Source organism: Cydia pomonella, chromosome 4, assembly GCF_033807575.1.
Source record: "Cydia pomonella isolate Wapato2018A chromosome 4, ilCydPomo1, whole genome shotgun sequence".
NCBI classification, from domain to species: domain Eukaryota; kingdom Metazoa; phylum Arthropoda; class Insecta; order Lepidoptera; family Tortricidae; genus Cydia; species Cydia pomonella.
The window spans coordinates 4047562-4062859 of NC_084706.1; the positions used below are offsets into that span (position 1 = coordinate 4047562).

The 15298-nt window shown below is 39.0% G+C and overlaps 2 protein-coding genes across 6 annotated transcripts in view; one reads left to right on the forward strand and one right to left on the reverse strand.

Moving 5' to 3' along the window:
- On the forward strand, positions 1-4538 carry LOC133516875 (translation initiation factor IF-3). Its single transcript, XM_061849891.1, has 3 exons — positions 1-315; positions 650-878; positions 4173-4538. The coding sequence occupies exons 1-3, from the start codon at positions 68-70 to the stop codon at positions 4344-4346; spliced, it is 651 nt and encodes a 216-aa protein (XP_061705875.1). The 5' UTR covers positions 1-67; the 3' UTR covers positions 4347-4538.
- Positions 4526-15298, reverse strand: part of LOC133516876 (bombyxin-related peptide A-like) — a 26385-nt gene continuing 15612 nt past the window's right edge. Inside the window, exons 2-5 of one of the 5 annotated variants that reach the window (XM_061849892.1) lie at positions 14959-15128; positions 11790-11901; positions 10518-10725; positions 4526-6817 (exon numbers count right to left, since the gene is read on the reverse strand). In XM_061849892.1, coding sequence (XP_061705876.1) covers positions 6680-6817; positions 10518-10725; positions 11790-11901; positions 14959-15118 — 618 coding nt within the window. In that variant the 5' untranslated portion in view covers positions 15119-15128 and the 3' untranslated portion in view covers positions 4526-6679. The remainder of the gene's footprint in view (positions 6818-10517; positions 10726-11789; positions 11902-14958; positions 15129-15298) is intronic. The other 4 variants (XM_061849893.1, XM_061849895.1, XM_061849896.1 and 1 more) reach the window with 4 other exon arrangements.

Genomic DNA, 15298 nt, shown 5'->3' on the forward strand with positions numbered 1-15298 from the left:
TATCTGTTATTCAATGTATTATCTATATAAAGAACACAAATCTCGAGCTTAAATAAATCGCAAAATAATGAATTCATTAATAAGATTAATTAGTTTTAGACCAATTGTGGAATGTCGGACTTTAGCCAGGCTTGCAGCAGACGGTAAAGAAATACCCAAACGGAAGAACTTTGAAAATAGAATAACGCTGATTAGCCCAGATAACTCTGTCAGCATTACAGATCTGAAGAATGCCCAGAACCTTTCACAGAAGCGAGAGTTGAAACTGGTTAAAATACAAGACGTGGATTCCAAAACTAGGCGGCCTGTCTACAAGTAAGTAGTTTCGAGGGTCATTCAACTTCTGTAGTCGTGCCCTGATGAAATCCATTCACAGGTGACTGTATAGTTTATCCCGCAGTTCATTTCTAAATTCACTCTTGCTAAGTGCGTTTTCTGCAAAGAAATTTAAATATGTATGTATAAAAATAACCATCTAACTTTTGGGTCAGTGTGTGGACTATTTAACTAATCCCTCTCAGGCATGAGAGTATACCTCTACTCTGCAGTTAGTCGCATATAAACTCAGAAGGCATTTTCTTAGTTATACTTCTTCTATATATGACTTAAAACTAAATAATCAATATTTCTATACCTTATCATATTGCAGATTGATGACTAATGCTGAATACCACAGTGAAGAACTAGAAAACAGAAAACAAAGACAGGTGTCTCGTCAAAACAGTGCTATGAAAGGGGAGAAGCTGCTCACACTTTCTACAAAAATTGGTGAACATGACCTTATGACAGGTGTCAAGAAGATGCTGAAACTATTAGAGAAACAGCACCAGGTCCGGGTGGTCATTGCTGGCGACGGAGGCCAGGAAACTCAGACTACAGTATGTGTTATATTTTCATCCAAATTATTAATTTAAATCTGGATTGTGCTTATAAGCATCTAGTGTTAAATTGGATTTATTTACAAAAATATTGAACGGAATGAAATTATGTAAATCACAGACTTAACTTAGTCACTGCCAGCAACTTGCTAGGCGTGTTCTCTGTTCTCTGTTTTCCTATGTCATTCGCCGGGTCCACACAGAGAGAGCATACGCGCGAGGCAATCTCCTCACACATTTTGTGTGAGGAAATTGCCCCGCACATATGCTTGCTCAGTGTGGACCCGGCTATTGGCTATGCTCGTAGCACGTAGCTTGTGCTGGCAGTGAATTATTATTATTATTATTTTATTTGATACACTAGCAGCTCTTGGAGCTGATGTGTGTATATCGCAGCACTTGTGTTTATTTAGTACTTTTTTATGTTCTAAAATGTGTATCTAGTCTAGTTTTGAAAGAGTTCACTGACGGTGCACTAACAACAGTTTCTGGTAGAGAGTTCCACACATTTACTACACGATTTGGCAAGAAGTGTTTCCTAGGGTTGCTAGCACATGGAGGTTTGACGAGTTTTTTAGAGTGTCTTCTCAACCTTGTGTCAATATCCTGTGAATGTGTAAATGAGGACTGTATATAGGGTTATCATGGAGGTTATTGAGACAATCAGACATAGAAATGCATATAATATGAACTTACATAAATACATATTATTATTACATGAAAATGGATGAACAATCACTCATACATTAAATTGAATGTATTTGTGTTTGATAATGCTTTGTTAGTTTTATTATTATTGGGGTTTCGGGCCTTTGAGTGCCACGTCGACCAGGTAGTGATCTATTGTGACAGCCCTTTAAAGTTCATTACTGATGCCCGTTGAATCCAGGAAATTCCAGATTCTTTGGGCCGTAATGTTCTGTACCTCATAGGGTTGCAATACGTGCCGCCCTAAGTGGGTACTTCTTTTTGACATTAGTGGTCCACAGGAGCAGAGAATGTGCATTGCAGTCTCCTCTGACTCATGGCAGAACCTGCATGTCGCGTCTTGTTTCTTCCCAATTTGAAACATGTGTTTGTTCAACTTACAGTGTCCAGTCAATATTCTGGTCACCGCGCAGGTTTTATGTCTTTTGAGCTCTAAGAGCTCCTTAGCAAATTTGTTGTTGAACCCTTTGATTAGAGCTTTCGAGTGTTCTTGTCCTTTGACGAATTTCCACCAATCGATTGCTCTTGTTTTTTCTAAGTTGCTGAGCAGAGAATATGCATCCCGTTTTGTGATTCCACAGAACGGTTCTGGGCCGACCAGGGGTGTGTCTGCGCCCTTTCTAGCAAGTTCGTCCGCTTCTTCGTTTCCGTTAATGTCGGAGCGCCCTGGTACCCATCTAAGTATGACTTTGTTGGAGTTAGCCAGTGCATTTAGGTTTGTTTTACAGTTCTGGACTAGTTTCGAGTTTGACTCCAGGGATTCTAGTGCCAGAAGAGCAGCTTGGCTGTCTGAGTTGATGTAGATATGTTGGTGTCTTAGGTTTCTATCCAGATTAATCTCCGCACATTTGTTGATGGCGTAGACTTCTGCCTGGAAGATTGAGGCCTGTGTGCCCATGCTGACGCTAGCACTGAACTTAGGTCTCTCACCATAGATCCCACATCCTACATCACTGCCTTTCTTGGAACCATCAGTGTACCAAATATGGCTTCCCTCTTCGACGTACATTTGGTCGTTAATCCATTTGTCTCTAGGAGGAATTTCTACTGTGTACAGTTGGGTAAAATGACATTCTGTGTGCGTGTCATCCGTGGGCATGCTAAGGGTTCTATTTGCAAAAACCCAGGCCTTTAGTTTGGTTAATGCTTGAGAGCGCCATTTCGGCCTGTTTAGCGTGCATATTCTATAGACGCACTGTTTGGCCTCCTTTTGCATTTGCAAGTGGAGTGGTATAATGTCTAGCAGTGCGTCTAGGGCCGCCCCCGGTGTCGAGGAGAAGGCACCTGTTGCTGTTAAACAAGCCGTGCGTTGCAGGCTGTTTAGAGTTTCTATTGCCGTCTTTTGGCTGGTTTTGTTACACCAGACTGCGGAGGCGTAGGTAATAATGGGCCTCACTACCGCTGTGTATAACCACATAGCAATTTTGGGTCTTATGCCCCATCTTGCTCCTGCCATTCGACAGCATGACCACATGGCCATTTTTGCTTTTTGTATAGTATTTCTCAGGTGAGGGTTCCAAGTTAACTTTTGGTCAAAAGTGACCCCTAGGTACTTGACCTCGTCTGAGAACGGTATTATTTGTCCATTAAGTTTTGGTTCTGTGAGTTTTCCGAGCTTTCGTTTCCTTGTGAATGGTACTATCACAGTCTTGCTCGGATTAATGGACAAGTCATTTTCTTTACACCATTTGAATATTGTGTTTAGAGCTCCTTGCATTAGGTTGGATATCGTGTGGAGGCAAGGGCCTTTGATAATGACTACAAGGTCGTCGGCATATCCTTGTGTGTCATAGTCTTGGCCTGACATAATCGCAAGAAGTTGGTCCACTGCTAGGGTCCATAATAGAGGGGAAAGAACGCCTCCTTGTGGGCACCCTTTTGTGGTATAAAATTCATGCTCTATAGTATTGAGGGTCAGAGTGGCTACTCTGTTCGAGAGCATGTTATGTACCCATCTGGTGGTGGTTTCGTCAACTCCCTTTGATTTCATACCATTGAGTATGGTCTCTGTGGGCGTATTGTCGAAAGCACCCTCTACATCAAGGAACGCACATAGAGCGGTTTGCTTGTCCTCTAGGGTTTTCTGCACCTTGTCAACCAGGTCGAGTAGGGCAGTCTCCGTAGATTTTCCCTTTTGGTAAGCATGTTGGTTTACGCTTAGTGGTCTTTCCACCAGGTATTTGCCTCTAATGTGCTGATCGACTATTCTTTCCATCGTTTTTAGTAGGAACGATGTTAGACTGATAGGTCTGAAGGATTTAGGCTGTGAGTAGTCCTTTTTCCCTGCTTTCGGTATAAATCGTACCTTGACCCGAGTCCATTTATCTGGTATAATTCCCCACGCGAAACTTGCTCGGAATATTCTGGCCAGATGCGGGAGGAGGAGCTCCTGTCCTTGCTGTAAAAGCGCCGGAAACACTCCATCTTCTCCCGCTGATTTAAATGGTTTAAATTTTTCCAATGCCCATTTAATTTTGTTTGGTCTAAAGATGTTAGTTGCCAAATTCCAGTTTTGTTTTTTTGATAATTGTTAGTTTTGTTTCATCATGGACTGTTAGTTGTCTAATTGCCTTTCATCATTTTCAGGAAAAGATATACTCTATCATTGAAAAAGGTGTAAAATCTATTGGGAAAGTGGTTCAAAAAAGAAACAAAGGCAACAGTCTGAGGTTCCAGATATTACCTGCAAAAGGAGCCAGCAGTGAAGCGAGCGACAGTGTGGGGCCCGGCTCCGATGACAAGGATAAGGGGCCGCTATGACTAGGCATCGGGCTGGTGGCCATATTTACCATCAAGTATGTTATTTTACATAAATATTACTTTTCTAAACCAGATACCAACAGTGATGAAACTAAAAAAATATGTGACGCTAAGACTACAAATACAATATTTGATCGCATTTAATTTCCAGTTTTGTAAATAGATAATAAAATAAAAAATTTGTTCATACCATGTATTATTTTATTTTAACTAATATTGCTTAAATGCTTAATGAAATATTAAATAAGAGAATGTACATGAGGATGATTTTTCTATTACAGTATCCACTTCAGCCAAATTGGTTCCTATTTTAATTTAATTACTTAGAATAAAATACAATACATTTGCTATCATGCCAAGGAAAATACTTTATGCTACACAATTATGGTGATTCTACAAAATATTTATAAATTAAAGATGTTGGAATTATCACAGATGCTTTAGAGATCTTTGAACCTTATATTATAGAAGTTATTTGTTACATTAGAATAGAACTATAGATTATTTGAACTATTATTATAAAGGATGATATATGCACAGTGCATGATAGATCAATACCATCCCTCTTAATTATTATTCTTGTACAAGTTCATACATGGCTAAAAATTATAATTATTTTCTGTGAATTATAATATAACTGTTTAGAGAGGTATAAAGTTCCTACTTGCTGCTTGCCTAATTGACCGAATTTATGGAGACCTCAAGTAATTAATTATTAGATATATATAATAATGACTATTGAACACATCACACATGTCAATATAGGCACCTACACTACATTTTATCCTTAATAACAGTTTATTCTAAATAGTTAAAACTGTTCGCGGAAAGTTAGCAATTTCAAAAAGTGGCGCCATCTAATAGATCATAGGCCAAAGGTATGGCGCCACTGTTTCGAGTAAGGGCGCCATAACTTTTGCTCTGGTAGATGGCGCCATAACCTTTGCTCTGGTAGATGGCGCCAGTTTTTGATATTTAACAAATTTAACACATATCAGTGAAAGAATAAGGATCAAGGTCAAATGGCGTTCTAAAAAATTTTCATTTCGTGTCGAAAGATGGCAGTAAATTTACTGTGACTGCAAAGTTTTCTTTGACCTCTATTACAAATTCTCTTTGGTATAGGTACTTCTGATCAAAAGTCTTTCACCTTTACACGAGATAATTCAAAGTTTGTACGGAACCCTCGGTGCGCGAGTGAAACGAACTAGCACTTGACCGGTTTTTTTAAATTTACGATAGCTATAGTGCCTATTGTAAAATTCCATTTGACATTAATTATCCTGATATTGATAATTTAAAACTTTTGTTAATATAAATAGATTCGATATAATATAAAATTAATACCTACTAGCAAATCAATTGCAATAAAATTATATTTCTAGGTGGCTGTTCTATCTTCATTAATTACTATATTTTTAGTTTTACAAGCAATTGCTAGAAACCTAGGTACCGAGTGTTTTATTGCGTACCCTTCAAAAATGTAATTACTGTTAAATCATTATTTCAATATTAGCTAAATATAGGCACATTCGGTTCACTGGCAAAGCGCAAAGCATGCGCCAAAAATGAGCGAGTTGAACAATACGACCACAAACAGCAACACACCGGTGGCAACGCTGATGCCCTGATACAGCAATAGTGAACCGAATAGGCACTCAAGAACAAATGTGACCTGACATTTGTCAAGCTTTGATACTATGGAAGGTACAGGCAAGGAACAGAAACTCCTTAGGCAGATTGTTGCAAAAGTGTCCAGCTGTCAGCTATAAAATAGTTCCAAATCTCTCAACAGTAGCGCTAGAGTAGCTATAAGAACCTAGGCGTTATTGACGGAGTGAAGTGCGCTGTCTATGATTCGATTCTTTTCTCAATATTCTAGGTATTGTAGCGCCACCTATTTGACACTTTTTGGTATATGGAGATTTTGTTCCTTTCCTCTACCTTCCATATTTGATACCTAATTATAATATGTTATGACATATGCGGTATGCCGCACCATTACAATATGCGTTGACTACCACTAGAAAAATTGATTTAAATATCGAAATTATGTTCCATATATATTTATATGACAGATTTGCATGACACCGTCATGAAGATGACACGCGACATTTTTAAATCAGGCACTTCAGGCAGCCCTCTTTCACCCATTCACTGTTAAGCTACGGTCGTAGCGCTACGTAGTAGCCGACACCGTTTCCCGGTAAACACGTCAATGTGTCGTGGCTAGCGCTGAGTTAAGACGCATGATTCTCGTCGCCTCCAGTTACATCGCAAGCTTCCGTTATGCTCTGACAAGTTAAAACTCTAGTCTTTAATAGATATATTTTTTAGGAGTTGACGGCGATGTAGTTGTAGCGGTCGCGCTCCATGGGCGGCAGGTCGGTGTTGAGGGTGCGGCCCCACGTCAGCACTGGGGACACGGTTCCCACGATGGGATCGGGTCTGTTATTGATTTGGTCTCGTATCTAAAACAATATGGGAACACGTCAGTCTTTGGTTTCGGCATAACGGGCGCCGGGAGGGAGGTGCCGCCGAGTCATGAAAGAAATTAAATTACCTACATAATTAAACAACATTAGGATAAGACACAGGACCGAGTAAAGTGGCGCTGTCTTGTGTCGGAACCCAAGTCTTATTTTGGGTCGCTGAGCCAACGGAGTGACTAAGTAAGTAAGGATAATGCTGATATTCGAATGGCGGGTGCAGCAGCATTACTGTTGCAACATGGTTGCAGCTTGCAACGGTATTCTTGCAGCGTTGCCGCGGACGATGTCACAGTAAATTTTCTTGATAGGCAGGTAAATGATGTTGATTAAACCGTTCAATTCAATCCGTTATTTGTTTTTCTCCGTCCGCGGTTTCGGTTCGCGTTAACGTCACAATAGCAACGCTGCTGAAGTTGCCATCCGAATGTCATGTTGAAACTTATTAAATAATAGTCATGATTAATTCATTGCTCTCTAGTATGAGATAGACTCTGACCTGTGTGGGATATTTTACAGTTGCACCTCCCTGAAATAATATTCTGCAGGCGTATCACTTTGTTAATGTTATTGATTTGTGAACAATGAACTGTATCTATGTATGCAATACTATTCTATTTATGTAAGTATGCTGTATTTATTGTGAATTGTTTCAATGGGACAACATGCTTGCAGCGCTTGCGTACGTCCTACGACATGATGTTAAATGCATTTTTTAATTTATTATTATTATAGCCTCATTTATTCCTTAATAAATTAAAATACAATAAAATGCAGAACAATTCGTAAATCATTTCACATGCAAAATAATTTAGATTGGCAATTTCACAATTCATATTAATAGTAAATTATATAAATTGTTTATCTAATTTCATCTTAAATATTAAATTAATTATTAAATTTTACTATTAAAATCTTTTCTGCTTTGCCCTAAGGTTGACTGGTAGAGAATGCCTCATGGCATTAAGTTCGCCTTTTGTACATTAAGTTTTTCTTCTGTGCAATAAAATTTTAATAAATAAATTAAATACGTTTACGATTAGAAATAAGTAATCATACATTTTGTTATTTTATTTTTCAATATATGTCATGCAGTTCAATAAAATTATTTATGAATTAAGGACGGATTCACTCTTCAAGTGAAGGCCTCCTCCATCTTATTCCATACTACTCTATCATTAGCTTTGGACATCCAGTCTCTGCCAGCTACTCTATTTATTTCATCTGTCCATCTCTGTCTTGGTCTAGCTCTTTTTCGTTTATGTTGTGGTCCTGGCCATGGCCACTAGGCTACTAACTACTAAGTCACTACTACTACTAACTAGGTGACTACTAAGTCACTATATATATCCATTTCTGTTTGCTCATGCGTGCTACATGACCAGCCCATCTCCATTTCTGTTTTTTGTAATGTTCCAAAGCGTCTATTACATTGGTTGTTTTTCTGATATCCGCGTTTTGTTTCCTGTCTCTGCTTTTAATATTTAGGATAAGTGTGTTATTAGGAATGTAGGTATCGTAAAACTACTCGTATCTATCAAAGAGCTCCGACTATGATCCAAAGCTAACTAGAATATCTTCGTTCAGGTGTGAATATTATTTGAATGACGCAGTTCTAATAGACAATAGTACATTACGATACAAGTGCGAAAAATAGGAAATTCTAAACGAGTGGCGATAAATTAAAACACGACCGTAGGGAGTGTTTTAAATCGACACGAGTTGCGAATTACCTATTCGCACATGTATCGTACAACGATTTACAGTACATATAGCCGTTTAAATGTTCGACACAGTAACATAATATGCTGATTTTCGCACTAGTGCGGTAAAGTAGCACCATATGTACTGTAAAATATTTTTCATAAATGGAAGGAAAAAAATGGCAACACAAAAGAGAAGATTGTACGTATCCCACCAAAAACATTATCATGTAAAATGTTGCCAAGGCAAAACCATAAGGCTCGCACTGTCAAAAAGTTATCTGACCGGCTAGCATGAGTGGCGTTCTCGCGCACGAGTCCATACTTGAAGTCGCGCGCGAGAACGCCACTCATGCTAGCACGTCAGATCTCTTGTAGAGCGAAGCTTCTAACTCTACAAGCCCTAACTTCACAAAATCTACACCTTAGTCTAAATATGGCTTGACCGTTTCGTTACTACAAGAACTACAAAAAGTAATAAACAGTGAATACATTTTTCACGCTACGCCCATGATGGTAGCAGATTAAATATGGCAGATTGATACTTACTTAATTACCGTAGGTACTTGTTGAACTTATATGAACCATGTAGTAAATAACTATTGTTGAACTTATATGAAGCATGTAGTAAATAACTATTGTTGAACTTATATGAACCATATTTGTAGGTACCACACCACTGGTTTGTAGTTGGGTGGTTTAACGTTACTTACGTCTAAAGCTCCCAATGCATATTGATAGGGGTTGAAAGGTAAAGTGCTTATCGATGAGTGATAATACTGATAATGCCAATATGAGAGACGTGCCGAGTGAGCCGCGAACGAGCTCAGTATCAGTATACATAGATCATCTCACGGCATCCATGACCTGTCACGGAGCTCATACGTGTTTTGTGTAGAGTTTGTTACGTGACGGTTTTAGTTAGCCCAACATGCAAAGCATTAATAATGAATTGTTAGTATTCATCCCCTCATTGTTCTCTATTTAATCAATTTTGACTAATATTAACAAACACGCTAACTTACGTAAATAACGTTATAATGCTAGTTCTTGTACGCTCTCTGCTTAATAAATTTTAAGTCTTTAAAACACTAACGCGTAAACTATGCGCGTCGAGCGAATGCAACGTTGTATGAAGACAGCATCTTCATCACCAAGGCTCAGAACCGGTTTTAAAAATAGCAATAAATACCGGTTTATTTTGGTTTTACTCCGAACTTTCATAAGAACGCGAACGTTTTAAGAACTTTATTGTAACTTTAATAAACCGGTTTATTCGAGGGCCTACCGCGAACCGTGTTGCCTCACTGTCGCACTTGTAAATTCGTACGTAAAGCGGGTGATCGACGTACGAGCTATTATACCGCGGTTTTAGAGCGACGGTTTTACTCGCGGCTCGTCAGCGCTGATCGACTAGCGAGCAAAACAGTCGTGCGATCGCGGTCGGTTCAAGATGTCGTGCTCAAAATATGAAGTTTGTTATGATCGACACGCTAAAAAATCAAACATACATGACGAGCCACGAGCCCGGCTCGTCGGTATATAATACCGCGGTATTGCAATGATACACCGGCGAGCATTACCGACGAGCCGCAAAACCGCGGTTTTACTCGCCCGTCGATCAGGGCCTTAAGTGTGAGGCAACACGTCGAACGTGGTTCGCGGTAGGCCCTCTGGTCGTGTGCCACGTAAACAAAGACACGCACATAGGAAGAAACTGGTTTTTATTGTTCTAATCAGGTTAATTTGACAACAGTTTCCGAGCCTTGTTTATCACTTTATCAGTCGCTTCGTGTCTGGGGCCGCAGCCAAGATGACAATCGTTTATTGACAAACGCCAATCGAAAAAAAAATGTATCGCAGTAATTTTTTTCATACTTTAAGTTTCGATTGGCGTTTTCTATAAACTACTTATATTGTCACTTGTCCAGGCTCCGTGATCAGATAGAGAACAAGTAAGCGATGAAGGACAGACACACCATGTTACCCATGAGAGTACGCCGTCGGCCCGTGCGCCGCTTGCGCCGGCACCAACAACGGCCCCTCCTGCGCCCGTACCCGCGAGGGCGGCGTCCCACCTCGGGCGGCGTCTCCGCCGGCGCGGCTTGCCGCTCCGCCTCGCGCTTGTGCTCCGTGCCTCGCGTCTCCAGCATGTGGGCCTGCAGCTCGCTCAACGCTGACTCCGAACTGAACAGTAATAAGAAGCGTTTCTGTTAGACCGCGGGCCAGGAGCGTATATTGTCAGTCATCGCCTCCCAGCTGATACTTCGTCAGATGATAGTTTAGATGCTGTTTTAAATAATAAAAGCGGCCAAGTGCGAGTCGGACTCGCCCATGAATGGTTCCGTACCATTTATGACGTAAATATTTAAAAAAAAACTACTTACTAGATCTCGTTCAAACCAATTTTCGGCGACCTCTATATCATTTTTGAAGACCTATACCCATAGATACCCCAAACGTATGGGTTTGATGAAAAAAAAATTGAGTTTCAGTTCTAAGTATGGGGAACAAAGGAACAATATTATTAAAATATGTGGCTGTGACATACGGACGGACAGACAGACATGACGAATCCATAAGGGTTCCGTTTTTTGCCATAACGATTGACGATTTTTTTAACTAACAATAGCATTTGAACTATCATCTGACAAATGATCAAACGGGAGGCGATAACTAAATTTTATTTTTGGTACGTGTTTCGGTGGCTGCCATTCCTCAACCCACCAACGGAGCGGCAGCTGACGTCCACGAGGGCTCATCATAAATAGCCGTTAACCATCCGTGTCTTCGCCCGGGAGGCGATTGGTCATGGAAATCTGTTCCTGGCTCGCGGTCTATGTAGGGCCTCTACATAATTCATTCATAATTGCATGCGATTTTAGATAATTGCCGGCTGTATCAAATGCCGCAATGTAAAGCAAACATATGCAATTATTTGTGAGGTTTGTAGAGGCTCATAGATAACTAGACATCTTGTGGCACGATAAACTTATTGGAATATGCTCTCAACGTATGAACGTTAGATATGCTTCCGGATTTGGAAAGTGCCCGGATTTGTCATAAACCTACATAAAAGTATAATAATATGTTGATTATTAAAAAAGTCAGAACTTTTAGAATGATTTCCGGAATCTCCTGGACCTACCTATTTCAATCTCAATCAAAAACTAGGTACCTATTTCAATCTTACCCTAAATATACTAGGTATTCTTAGTATTAGTTCACCTTATTAATTGTATGTAACTTACTTAGAACTGATTGCGCAGTACTCGTTGAGCTGCTCCCAGGTGCACCCGAAGGTGCAGCACTGGTCCGCGATGCCGGCCTGTCTCTTCCGACGCGTGCCCGGCTGCTCTACTACTGGAAAAAGATAATAGTGCTTTAATACTGTTTTATGAGACTTCGAGGAAGGGTATAGGATATTTATTATCGGTCATCATGTAGACGAACTCGCGGACAGAAGCTAGTCTATGTATAGGTAGGTAAAGGTATGTATAGTCAGCAGCTTTAGCAGCAGAAGTAGCTATCTGGATCAGGTGCTTAAAATAACATAAATACAACTTTGTTGTCATGGGAATAAATAGGTACCTAATAGGTTTCGCATAGCCATTTGTGTTTCTGACTGTGCAATGTGTCTACTCGGAGAACCTCGGTAGTGTATTCATATGTTTACCTATTTATCCCAGACGTAAACAATCAAGAGGTCAATAATTCTGCGATAAAAACGTATATATCGTCGCATAATTAGATACATTACAAGCATGATAATTTTATACTGTTTCAGCCGTACAGTTACCTATAGGTAATTATTTATAATATAATAATTAATAAAGATTTCCTACAACTCACTTTACAAGACTTCATAATGATAGGTATAGATATATATATATATATATATGAGCCTAATTGGCATTGTTTCTTTACTTCGCAGTAAACAAGTAGGTACGAGGCAAAATAAATAGCCGGATCTATTATTATCAACTGAAATGTTTTTAGTTAAGTCACTTCCAATGTTTAATCTACGCCTTACAATGTTGTATGTTATACTTTTTTTGTTGACTGTTTTAGGTTACTCGGACTTTGTCACTATGAAATGACAGTTAAGAGCGTACACAGTTCAAAGTTTATTTGCTGACAATTAATTGAATTGCAATAATTAGCACAATTTTGGCGTGAGATAATGTTGTTGACAATGTCGCTGCACAGCATGCAAGCCATTACTGTCATTAGTGTTGACCTTACTCGCATGAACACCTATCGATAACGCTGTTGCTTCGCGGATGTTAGATATTATGAGTACAAAATTATTACAACTAATTACCAATATTCAACGTATTTAATTAATTTGTATTTTATACCTATATACAAATACAAATAATTATAGGACTTGAGATCGTTATGTAGCTATAATAAGGATAAGTATCTTTTATTATACATGGAAATCATACCAAAAAAGAGGTGTTGCCTTACATCAAATGAGGTAGTTCTGTTTTTTATACATATTGGTAGTGATGAAATAGTAATGACAAATACAAATCCAAGTTTTCGACCTCGAAAGCCCTTCGGATCATTGTGTGTATAATATACAGTACAGCGAGGGAAATTGTTATAACTCGTATCTCTTGTATATCTTTGATGAATCAGGCTGGTCCTCTGAATCCACAGCACTCCTTTTGGGGCCAGCGTGTGGGGTAGCATTTCTTCGTTAACCTGATCAGGCCGGTCGAAATTGTCATTTGATGGTGGATTATCAATGAATGGTTTTTCAATGTCGGCACACATCTCCGGTCCTGTATATTCTTGCACATTCTTGTGGGGACTATAGCCCGAGCCCTCTCGCGCACGAGAGGAGGCCTGTGCCCAGCAGTGGGACGTATATAGGCTGGATTATTATCTTTTAATCATTTCGAATATTCCTTTATCTACACATATCATAAACCCTCTATAATGCCTTCAAAATCCGTAAATAATGGCCAACATTACGATAAACTGTTTTGTTACAACAAATTTCTTATCTGTGATAATGTAGTTATTGCTTCATAACTACATCAAAATCGATTTGGTTATGCATTCAAATTTGGAACATCTCTGAAAAAAAAAACAATTCGATTTTACCTCTATTCTAATATCAGTCGAGATGCCTTTTTGTTGGAAATGAAATGTCAATTGCATACAATTTTGACATATTTCGCATGTTGGTTTGTATTGAATGATACGATACGGAAATAGGCCCCCCGACTCTAGTTTGTCTCTGAATTAAAAAAAAAACTATATGCGTAAAAAAAGTTTCCATTTACCGCCATTTGATGTACAGTTTATCTTTTAATTAGTTTTAAGTACAAAATGAATATGTTTTGTTGTTTTTTAGGTAAAATGGTTTCGTGTAAAATAAGCGATAAAAATATTTCGGTGACGCCACCATATATCCGCGAGTTCCACCAAGAGAGCAACGATTTGGTAACGATGCCCCAACGGAGGCTGTAATTTGGGTTAGTGAATATTTCATAGAAAGTTTATAATATATGTGTAGATAAAATAGTGCATGTAACTGTACATAATTAGGCATTAAAACACTCGTGTGATCTTTTTAAGAAACTGACTTCGTTCGTTTCTTAAACTTACACTCGTGTATTTTAATGCCTTTTATTATGTAGCAGTCACATAAACTACTATTGTAGCACGCATCTGTGTCATTTCATTAGAATTTCAGTCTTTTTTGTCGGTTATGTTAAAGTTGAGTTAATATTCCATATTTCATTTAAATTTTAGCTACAATACTTAAAACTCGCGAAGCCCGCACCACCAACCACCGCGCGACCAAGATTATTTACTTACTATTTTAAAGCGTGCTAGAAAGAGGTACTTTGTCTGTCTTGACTCTATGTGGACATACATAAAGAAGCATTTTCCGAGCACATGCATTTTATACACTATAAAAGTATGCTAGCCCGATAGTTCATAGTTGCATAATAGCTGTTTCGTTGTTAGAAGGACGTGTGGGTATGCTTGCATTCGAGTCTATTTACGATGCGATGATTCTCTTCCTGTATTTTATTTATTGCCATGGTAAGGTCGAACAACAACAACAAATCCTTAAATAAACACTGCCGAAGGCTATGGAAGTCTTATCGCATTAATTTGGTCATATCTATACGTTTATATTTGTATCACTTTACGTTATATGTAAAAAAAAAACGCGTTTTTTTTTGTTTTTTTTTTTTATAAAAGCTTTTTTTTTAAGTGAAAAATAAGCTGATATTTAATATTTTATTGGTATGGTGTGTTGCAATTTTAACTCTTGTGATATTCGCAACAAATTTGTAGACGATTGGTGTCACATTCAAGTAAGTATTTACTAACCTATTGTATTTCATTGATCATATCGTCGGTCAAGCTTAGTTGACCTGACAGACTAACCTGTGGGGTCACCCCAGGAGGGGCTATTGTAGACGTGGCAGACCCTGCTCATGATCTCGCTGAGCTTGCGTCCGCACAGCTTGACGCTGGCGGCCGTGGCGGTCTCTGTGGGCTGCAGCGCCCACGCCGCCACCAAAAGCACCGCACAGTTGATAAGCATGCTGCTGCCGCTGGAACAATACACATTAGTTGGTTATAGTCTTCGTTTGCCGCTAAAGTTTGAACTGACTGTATCGTGTATATAGTACTCAGTCGTTCCCGTAACCACGAGCGCTGATCAATTTTAAAGTTTAAGTAGGTATGCCCAATCTTTTATTTCATGACGATGGCAAACAAGTGT